The sequence below is a fragment of the Pinus tabuliformis genome, chromosome X (assembly GCF_031772625.1).
Source record: "Pinus tabuliformis cultivar Carrire ecotype Pingquan chromosome X, CPIR1, whole genome shotgun sequence".
NCBI lineage: Eukaryota > Viridiplantae > Streptophyta > Pinopsida > Pinales > Pinaceae > Pinus > Pinus tabuliformis.
Genome location: NC_142308.1, coordinates 957,192,094 through 957,203,254, shown reverse-complemented (window position 1 = coordinate 957,203,254; position 11,161 = coordinate 957,192,094). Strand labels below are relative to the sequence as shown.

The 11,161-nt window shown below is 39.1% G+C and overlaps 1 protein-coding gene across 1 annotated transcript; it reads right to left on the bottom strand.

The window, feature by feature from the left end:
* Positions 1–8,697: 8,697 nt before the first annotated feature.
* LOC149142884 (pentatricopeptide repeat-containing protein At3g20730-like) lies at positions 8,698–9,264 on the bottom strand. The gene has a single exon (XM_089451613.1). The coding sequence runs from the start codon at positions 9,262–9,264 to the stop codon at positions 8,698–8,700; it is 567 nt and encodes a 188-aa protein (XP_089307739.1).
* Positions 9,265–11,161: the final 1,897 nt, after the last annotated feature.

Below are 11,161 nucleotides of genomic sequence, written 5' to 3'. Positions count from 1 at the left end.
AGGTGGACGGGAGGGCACATAGGTAATGGCATCCGTCCCCTACAGGTATCTTATTAGTAAATACTCTCACCAATCCCTCACACATAATTGTAGTCATGTTCATTGTGTGAAAGCCCTCATGTGGAAATTCAATGTGAGGAGGATCACCACACAATGAACTTCCTCGGAAAGCATGATAACCATCCTCTTAGATATAGAAAGTGTGATTGGCTTGCACATTGATACGGAAAGCACGAGTGCCTTATATCACCAACATGATAGACTCTAATTGGTATCCCCACCCATAGAGCTATTCTTTTGGCTCAAAAGCCATGTAGGCGTGGTAATAGGTGCAGTAATATTCATTATAAGCTCTACTAATATATTGACTATATGCATTAATTTGGCTCTATAAAGTGTTTTACGTGGTAATGAATAACCTTAGTAGGGATCTATCGCCAAACTATATATGGATAACTCACCATAGTAGAGTGTGATTTGCCAAATTCTATAGTATGCCACAAACTCTTACCTCAATCTATGTGGCAATGTTTTTATTTTGGTAATTGGGCATTAACTAGAGATAATTTATTAGTAAATAATTTCATCAATTATATATATATATATATATAATTATATATAATTATATATCTATATATATATCTATATATATATATATAGATAATTGTAGTCGTGTTCATTGTGCAAAATTCCTGATGTGGAAGTTCATTGTGCCGAACACCTTAGCACAATGAACTTCAACACAATGGACTTCCTTGAAAAGCACGACGACCATCCTCTTGATACGGAAAGCACGACTGACTTGTACAATGAACTTCCACATAAGGGACTTTCTTGGAAAGCACGACTGACTTGTACAATGAACTTCCACATAAGGGACTTTCTTGGAAAGCACAACGACCATCCTCTCGCTACAGAAAGTACAAGTGGCTTATATGGAAACAAATAACTAGCCTGCCCATTGGCTATAAATGCACAAGGTTGTATATGCCTGTCGTTAGATCGCTAGCTTGCCAAAATCCAGCAATAAGCATCTATAGCCCCGTGCATTCATGGCCCATTACCAGACTAGTTATTTTCAGTCGGCTTATATCAATAGTGGGATAGATTCCAATTGGTGGCCTAATCCATACAAATGGAACCCCACATTAAAAACAATGTCCCCGCCCATACAACTATTCTTCTGGGTCGAAAACAACCTAGGCATAGTAATAATCATTATAACTTTTATTAATATATTGACTATATAGATTATTTTTCTCTATCTAGTGTTTTAAGTCCTAATAAATAATCTTAGCATAAATCTATCACTGAACTATATATGGATAAATCACCACCATATTAGAGTGTGATTTCCAAAGAGTCCATAGTGTGCCACCAACTCTCACCTCATTCCATGTGGCAATGCTTTTATTTTGATAACTAGGCATTAACTAGAGATAACTTATTAGTAAATACTCTCATCAATGGGTGAGCTTAAGTCGATTGCAGATTCCCCGAATATTCGGGAATCCGATGGACATGGGCGCTGTCAAAAAATTGACCGCGCCCATGTCCGTTGGATTCCAAAATATTCGGAAAACCTGCAATCAACTTAAGGATAGCCCTCACCAACTACTAATATATATAAATAATTGTAGTCAACCTTCGCATAATGGACTTCCTCGGTAATGGAAATGCGCTAGCAAAAAATTGTCAGCTTTAGTTCCATCAACATCTCCGTTATTGTTTTTTGCCAGCTTTAGTCCCATCAACATCTCTGTTATTGCAATATCACAAGGGAACCCTTCTCACTGGACTCGATAGCATCGACATCTATAATCTCCGGTCTCTGGTATGGCAGGTCCAGTGCATCCCAAAAGCATAGACTTTATTGCAAATAACTAGTCACAATCCACAAAAAAAACACTAGCTAATATTCACGCTTCCTTGCATCTGCTAGTAAACTGACTATAATAAAGGTTATGTATACGTCTCACTATCTATTGTCAAAGGGATATTCTTATGACATTTCTTTTTATTCTTCACCTAGAAGGACATTTTATTTCTTTAATAATCAAGAAAGAGTTGTTCCGCATGCAAACTTGGTTGGCTCCCACATGCCCGGGGGAAGAAAATTCTGGATGTTGATTCCAGATGCTTTATCTCTTTAATAATAAAAAAAGAGTTGTTCCGCCTGCAAACTTGGTTGGCTCCCACATGCCCGGGGGAAGAAAATTCTGGATGTTGATTCCAGATGCATTGTAGCTTGCATCAGAGTACTCATGCATGACGACTATTTTATTTTGATTGCATCTGGATTATTAACCTGTGTGAATGACCCTAAAGTTCTCAAAGTCGGTCGTCGATTAACTTAAAAACTGTTAGTTTGACAACGAATTAGTAATTTTAGGTAAATGTAAATAGACAGTTGTATACCAGATAATTAGTTATGTAACGAAAGTTGGTGATATAAAACTATCGAATGCCCATGGAATAAAAATGCGAGAATCATTGTTGAATAAAAATTCCAATCCATTCAGTTTCTTGTCTTGGTTATTCGGTTAAGCTTTCTTGTATTTCTTTCTTGTATATTTTTCCCCTTCATTATTTCAGTTAGCGTTTCAACAAGTGGTATCAGAGAGCGAGGTTTGGTAGAGCGCAGCCAAGGAGGTGATAAGTGATCGATTGTTCTCAAGGAGAGCATGCCTGGTTCGAACTCCATTAACGCTGTAGAAGAATTCTGCTGTGGATGTGTGTGATCGAACCCCCTGGAGCCTGACGAAGCTGCTGTGGACGTGTGTGATCAAACCCACATAAAACTGTGTGCCGAGAGTGCCTGACAGTGTTGCTGTGGAAACAGTGTACCAAGAGTGCCTAGCGGAGGCTGTGGTTGCAGCGAAGGCTCGACCCCATTGCAGTATCATGTGAACAGAGCCGCTGTGGTCACATCAGAGGCTCGACCTCATTACAGTGTCGTGTGAAACTTATAAAGATTGTGCCCAAACGTTGAAGAAAAGGCGAATTGGGAGGCTGTAAGGCGAATTGGGAGGCTGTACCAGCGAGGCGTGAGAGACATGCTGTCAGCGTGAGTCCAAGACCTTTCTTTTTTGTGTGAAGACCAGCGAGGCATGAAAGGTTGCGTCGACCTATCCAGCGTAAGTCCAAGACCTGCGTGAAGGCCTGCATAAAGTTGCAGAGGATTTGTGACAGAGCCTGCGTGAAATCTGGGTATTGATCGGAGTTTCCAGACATGTTTATTTTCAGCAGAATTTTTTTTATTTTAAACAAAGACTGAAGATTGAAATCAAGTCAAGTTGTGGTTTTTTATAAAAATATTGAAAAAAAAAGAAGGAAGGGTTTGCAGAAAATTTTTTAAGACAGCAGATTGAAAAGGTTGTTGTTTTTTTTTACAAATATTGTAGAAAAAAAAGGTTTGCAAGGGATTTGCAAGAAAGGGTTTGAAAATAAAGGAAAATTATTATTTTGAAAGAGAAATTTAAACTCTAGTTCAAAGACAGATTTTTTTTGAAAGGAAAAACCCTAGTTTAAGGACTGAAGATTAAAATCCTAGAAAAATGGCCAAGATGTCGAATGCAAAATTCGAGGTGGAGAAATTCACCGGAAAGAGCAATTTTGCTCTTTGGAAACAGAAGGTTAGGGATCTACCTGTGCAACAAGGGTTGCACAAGGCATTGGATGGGGCAACTAAGAAACCTGCAACCATGACTACTTCAGACTGGGAGGACTTGGATGCCCGAGCTCTCAGTACCATTCGGTTATGCCTAGCGGATGAAGTTCTCTTCAACATTGTTGAAGAGACTACGGCGTCAGGATTGTGGGAAAAACTTGAAAAACTCTATATGACAAAATCATTAACCAACATAATTTATCTAAAATGACAGTTATACAGTATTCGAATGAAAGAAGGTTCAAATGTTGCAGAACATTTGAATGTTTTTAATACACTAATTTGTCAATTAACAGATATGGAAGTCAAAATACAGGGAGAAGATAAAGCCATAACCTTGCTGTGTTCTCTGCCTGAATCATGGGATCACTTCGTAACTTCAATCAGTTTTAGCTCTGCTGATTCTTTGAAGTTTGAATCAGTCGTGGGAGCTCTTCTGTCTGAAGAAGTACGAAGGAAATCCAGCACTGAAACAGCTGCATCAGAAGCCATGGTCGCTAGAGGACGCTCAAAGGAAAGAGGAGAAAAACCAAGGGGGTCTTCCCGGTCGAAATCGAAGGGCAAGAAGTGTAAGGCAAAATGTTGGAACTGCGGTAAAGTTGGACACTTGAAGAAGGACTATTGGAAACGGAAGGAATCCGAAAACCCGAAGAACGAATTGAATCAGGCCGATTCAGGTATGGTAGACGAAGTTTTATCTGCTGAAGAATTGTGTATGATAGATGAAACTTCACCTGAATGTAATGTCTCTCAGAGTTTTGATAGCTGGCTGTTAGACTCTGGTGCTTCGCATCACATGTGCCCACATAGAAATTGGTTTACTTCGTATGAAAATGTAAACGGTAGTTCTGTGTTTATGGGTAACAATATGTCATGTCAGACTGTTGGGATGGGAGATATCAGGATTAAGATGTATGATAACACAGTGAGGACATTAACTAGTGTTAGACATGTACCTGATTTGAAGAAAAATTTAATCTCTTTGGGAGTGTTGGATTCAGATGGTTATAATTTTACAGGTCAGGATGGCATCTTGAAAGTCTTCAAAGGAGCCCTTATGGTTCTGAAGGCAGAAAAGGTTGGAAATCTTTACAGGTTAAAAGGAAGTACTCAGGTCGGTGAAGCAGCAGTTGCGTCAGAAAAGGAAGAAGCAAGTACTCATCTGTGGCATCAGCGTTTGGGTCATATGAGCGAGAAAGGTCTTCATATACTGATGAAACATAAATCTCTTCCCAGTCTGAAATCCTTGAATTTATATTTCTGTAAACATTGTGTGTATGGAAAACAGTGTAAACAGAGATTTAAAGTTGGCAATCATAATAGTAAAGATGTTTTAGACTACATTCATTCTGATCTGTGGGGGCCTTCCCCTGTTGTGTCATATGGAGGTGCATTGTATTTTTTAACGTTCATTGATGATTACTCTCGTAGAGTTTGGGTCTATATGCTAAAAAGGAAAGCTGATGTATTAAATGTCTTTAAACAATTTAAAGTAATGGTAGAGAAAAGAACAGGCAAATCTATTAAATGTCTAAGAACTGACAATGGTGGCGAGTTCACTTCTGTTGAATTTGAACAATACTGTAAGGATGAGGGCATTGTTAGACACAAAACTGTTGTTTATACTCCTCAGCAAAATGGTGTTGTTGAGCGTATGAATCGGACTCTTATGGAAAGAGCCAGAAGCATGATCAGCAATGCTAACTTGCAAAAGGAGTTCTGGGAAGAAGCAGTATCTACTGCTTGTTATTTAGTTAACAGATCACCTTCAGTAGCAATTGATTGTAAAATTCCTGAAGAAGTTTGGACAGGTCAGTCTTGTGACTATTCTCATTTGAGGATATTTGGCTGTGATGCTTATTCTCTTATTCCGAAAAATCAGCGTTCAAAATTAGATCCAAAGTCGAAATGTTATGCCTTTGTTGGGTATGACTATGCAGTGAAAGGATATAGGTTGTGGGATCCTACATTGTGGAAGATAGTCATTAGTAGAGATGTAACATTTGATGAATCCTCTTTGTTAAAATCAAATGTTGAAAGAATTGAACAGGAACAGGTATCGTCAAGTCAACGAGTTCAGTTGGAGGCTAGATCTTTCGGTGACAGTCGAAAGGAAGGAGAGACTTCTAGAGACAAAGGTGTTGAAGACACAAAGGAAGCCGTTGAAGCTTCTGAACCAGTGCAAGTTTCTGAACCAGTTCAGCAACCAGTCGCTCTGAGAAGGTCTACAAGGGAAAGGAAAACTCCCAAAAGGTATGAAGATTCTGCTTCATCTGTTGCTTTGGTTACTGAAGATGGGGAACCTTCTTGTTATCAGGAAGCAGTAGATGATATAGATAGCGAGAAATGGAAAATGGATATGGAAGAAGAAATGGACTCCTTAGCCAAGAACAATACTTGGGATCTTGTAGAGCTTCCTGAAGGGAGAAGTGTTGTTGGATGTAAATGGGTCTTCAAGCTGAAACGGAAAGTTGATGGTAGTATTGAAAGGTATAAGGCGTGACTGGTAGCAAAAGGGTATTCTCAGGTTGAAGGTATAGACTTTCATGAGATTTTTTCTCCAGTTGTAAAACTTGTTTCTATACGTACTGTGTTGGCACTAACTGCATTGCTTAATCTTGAGTTAGAACAGTTAGATGTTAAAACAACTTTTCTACATGGTGATTTGAATGAAGAGATATATATGGAACAACCAGAAGGTTTTGTACGAGGTCGCAGCAGAAGATTAGTTTGCAAGCTCAGGAAATCATTGTATGGTCTGAGGCAGTCTCCCAGACAATGGTACAAGAAGTTTGATTCCTTCATGGTGAGCCAGAACTTTATAAGAAGTGAGTATGATCATTGTGTGTACTTCAAAAGTTTCAATGGCATATTCATTATCTTAGCTTTGTATGTTGACGATATGCTTATTGCAAGCAAAAGCATGGAAGAGATCAACAGGTTAAAGGCTCAACTCTCTAGGACATTTGATATGAAGGATCTTGGAGCAGCAAAACATATCTTGGGCATGGAGATACACAGAGACAGGAAAAATGGTAAGCTTTGGTTGTCACAGTAGAAGTATGTGGAGAAGGTACTTGAAAAGTTCTCTATGAATAATGTGAAACCTGTTAATGTTCCTCTAGCTTCCCATTTTAAGCTTTCTTCGGTTTTGAGTCCTAGAGCTGATGAAGAAAAGCAGTATATGTCTCATGTACCATATGCAAATGCTGTAGGCAACTTAATGTATGCGATGGTATCTACAAGACCTGACATTTCACATGCAGTTGGAGTTGTCAGCAGGTTCATGGCAAATCCAGGTAAAGAACATTGGCAAGCAGTGAAATGGGTGCTTCGATATCTAAGAGGCACAAGTGATCATTGCATCGTCTTTAATGGTAGTGAAGGATCAGTCTGCGGATATGTAGATGCTGACTATGCAGGTGATTTGGACAAAAGAAGATCTACTACAGGTTACGTCTTTACTCTTGCAGGTGGAGCAATTAGTTGGATGTCAAAGCTTCAAGACACGGTTGCATTGTCCACTACCGAAGCTGAATATATAGTTGCTTCAGATGCCAGTAAAGAAGCAATCTGGTTAAAGGGTTTGCTTGATGAGATTGGAAGGACACAAGAGAAAGTGAATGTACTTTGTGACAGTCAAAGCGCTATTCACTTGGCTACAAACCCTGCCTATCATGGCAGAACCAAGCACATTGATGTAAGGTATCATTTTCTGAGACATGTGATCGATGGTGGAAAATTAGCTCTTAAAAAGGTCCATACACGAGAAAATTGTGCAGACATATTCACAAAGCCAGTTACAGTACAGAAGTTGCGGTGGTGTTTAGCTTCTCTTGGCTTGCAGGAAAGATGATGAATGGGAAAATTGTTGTCAAGGTGGAGTTTGTTAGTTTGACAACGAATTAGTAATTTTAGGTAAATGTAAATAGACAGTTGTATACCGGATAATTAGTTATGTAACGATAGTTGGTGATATAAAACTATCGAATGCCCATGGAATAAAAATGCAGAGAATCATTGTTGAATAAAAATTCCAATCCATTCAGTTTCTTGTCGTCTTGGTTATTCGGTTAAGCTTTCTTGTATTTCTTTCTTGTATATTTTTCCCCTTCATTATTTCAATTAGCGTTTCAACAAAAACCACGTAATTTTAGCAGCAATTGTTTGGAATAACATTTAACAGAAATCATGACGGCACGCAAATAGAGCCATTTATTAAGATAGAGACAAATAGTACTGAATAGCGTTAACAGTTTTAAAGCCTTCTCACTATCTCCATTCTGGGAATATCTTGTAATCATGGCATTCCACGAGACATCATTCCATTTTGGCATGTCTGCAAAGACTTTGCTTGCATCTTCTATGCTCCTACACTTTGCATACATGTCAACCAGAGCACTACCTGCAAATATATCCGACTCAAATCTAGTTTTGATGATGTCAACATGGATTCGCTTTCCTTTGTTCAAAGCTCCTAGGCTTGCACATGCTCTGAAGCAACTAGTGAATGTGAACTGGTTGGGTTTCATATCCATCCATTGCATTTCTGAAAAGGATTTTAAGGCCTGCTCACTATTCCCATTCTGCACATATCCTGCAATCATTGCAGTCCATGTGGAGGCTTCTCGATTATGCATACTCAAACATAGTGGAAGCGTCCCTAATGCTTTTACGCTTGTAATACATGTTAACAAGAGCATTCCCATTCCCAACAACAACATCAGATTCAAATCCAGTCTGAATGATGTGGGCATGGCCGTGACTGCCTTCTTCCACAACTGATAAGTTGGCACATGCAGTAAGCATGCTAGCAAAGGTAAATTCATCATCTTTCATACCAGCTTGATGCTTTTTGGAAAAGAGTTCCACAATGTTTTTGCCTTTCCCATTTTGGGCGTAGCCCACAATCATGGCATTCCATGATACCAGATTACGTACAAGCATAGTGTCAAAAACTTTGTGTACATCATCTATATCACTGCATTTGGCATAAAAATCAATGAGTGTATTTCCTACAAAACCTCTTACTCTAATCCAGTTTTGATAAGGAAATCCTGAATCTGTTTTCTAGATTTTGCAACTCCTAGACTGGCACATGCATGGAGAACACTAACAACAAAAAACTGGTCCACATTTATGCCCAGCCCTTGCATCTGGAAAAACCGTTCTACTGCTTCATCTCCACTTCCATGTTGAGTGTTCCCTGCAATTATAGTAATCCATGATATTATATCTGTTTCACGCATTGCATCAAACACTAGATTTGCACTCAGTATGCTACCACACCTGGCATACATAACAACCAGGAAGTTCCCCATAGTCACGTCTGATTTGTGTCTAACTTTAATGATATAGGCATGGACCTGGCTGCCATTTTTGAGGTCATTTGAGTTGGAACATAATTTGAGGACACTAGCAAGGATTATATTGTTTAATTGCAATTCTACTTGTTGCATTCGCTGAAGGACGTCAATGTTATTGTTATGTTGGTCATATCCTACTACTAATGCAGTCCATGCTCGCACATCTGGCTTTGGAATTTGGCCCAACACTTCAAGTGCATACTCTAATGTTCCACACATGACATACATTCTAACCAGAGAAGTCCCGACAAAGACATCTACCTCAAACCCAATTTTTAAGATGTAACCATAGAGACGCTTTACTTTGGAGAATTTAGCTTAGAGCAAACATCATGAATAATAGATAAGATTATACGGTCCAACTTCACACCTACATAATGCATTTTCTTGCATATATCGAGCACCTCACCGTCTTTCCCTTGCTGGATATATCCACCCATCATAACATTCCACAAGGCCACATTTCACTTCGGAAAATGAATCCGAATCGATGTTGTTCTGAACCTCTATGATAGGTTGTCCATACTTAATATTGGGGTAATATGGAAAATCTATAAATGCATGTTTGACGATTCACTTTTCAGTTCTTATGCCCATTGTTTGCAATATTTCCACACTATACCACTGCGCCAATCTGTTGTCGAAGGAACAACATAGATGTTAACCCCGTAGACACCACATATTAGCATATATCCCAAAGAAGTTGGGAAATAGAGGGGTTTGTAAGATTCCAAATCGCTAAATAATCATGAGTAGATTTGGAATATTTTAGTGCTCTAAATGAAATACTCACAAGTCAAACATAGAACACAAAAAACCTAAAAGAAATGCAACTTTATTTATATTATTAACTAAAGAAGATAGTACATGCCCATACAAAATATTGGAGCCTTTCCAATGGCATGCACGACTGCTTAACAAAAGAGAAAACAAACACTAAAGCACAATCGTGGACCTTGAATAGATCCACCAGACAAATCACACCCACAGGGTTTTCGTCCCTCGGATCAAACTGGAACTAGCCATGCCAAGTTCTCAAGAAAACACAACAAGATAGATAAACTCTAGATAATCACATTGCTCCTATCCCCTTTTATAGGCTTGATGGACTCTCCAAAGACTTTATTTTATTGTTTTCCATTGAAAAATGAAGGCAAATACTGTAGGCCAATATCATGGGAAAATACCACAGTAAATACCATGGGCAGATTCTGTCCACTTTGACCATATCCAAAAAAGGGAATATTACAAATCCTCCTGCCCAAAGATTGCTTGCCCTCAAGAAATCCACTCCTATCCACAACACAAGCATTTCTACATTGATACCAAGACCCCATAAAACCCAGTGTGCTATTCCATGCCTCCATGCTAAATGATCCTGAATGGATACTTCAATACCTATATCCCAAAAAATCCTCGGGTCAATCTTGCCCTCAATGGATTCCCCTTGATCCCAATGCCACCCAATGCCACCTAAGTCATGGGACCTGTGTGTTATGATACCATCTCGGCCCTCCATCATTGCTTGGGGCCCAAGTTGCAAGATGCCCTTGGTTAAGAGTATCCCATCAATAGAGTCCCAACTCATAATATCTCGCCAATCCATCTCATGGGAAGGATATAATGCATGAATGCCTGCACATGGAATAAGTCTACCATGCTGACGCTGCTTGATGCTCAACTCATGTTGCTCCACGTGATCACCCAACATGATCCATTTTTAGAACTCTACCATGTTATCCTCAATCTATATAGATGGGTTGGCAATACTGCAAACGTTATCTATGTATTCTTGTATAGGGCTATTCTTGAACTCCCAACTATACTCCTCTTGCTGCTTTGTGAGGGATTTGAGTCATTCTTCAACACTAGACAACTTGGTCGTTGATTCGACACATACCCCTATGAGCTCCTCAATTTTCCTATTCTTCGACAATACATTGTCTCAGACTGTCCAAACTCTCTGCTTCAACATCATAAGATTTGCCTTGAAATGCATGATCTTTTCCTGAAAGTCCTTTACTGGAAATTTTGGTGCCCTACTAAATTCTACTGTATCTATCTACATCGGATGCTCAACTATAATAGCTCCAGCTTGAACCTTTGATCGACTCTCCAGAAATGG

Bases quoted from the DNA above. Each gene is read 5' to 3' on its own strand.
- LOC149142884 (XM_089451613.1), bottom strand. From the start codon at position 9,264: ATGTATGTCATGTGTGGAACATTAGAGTATGCACTTGAAGTGTTGGGC.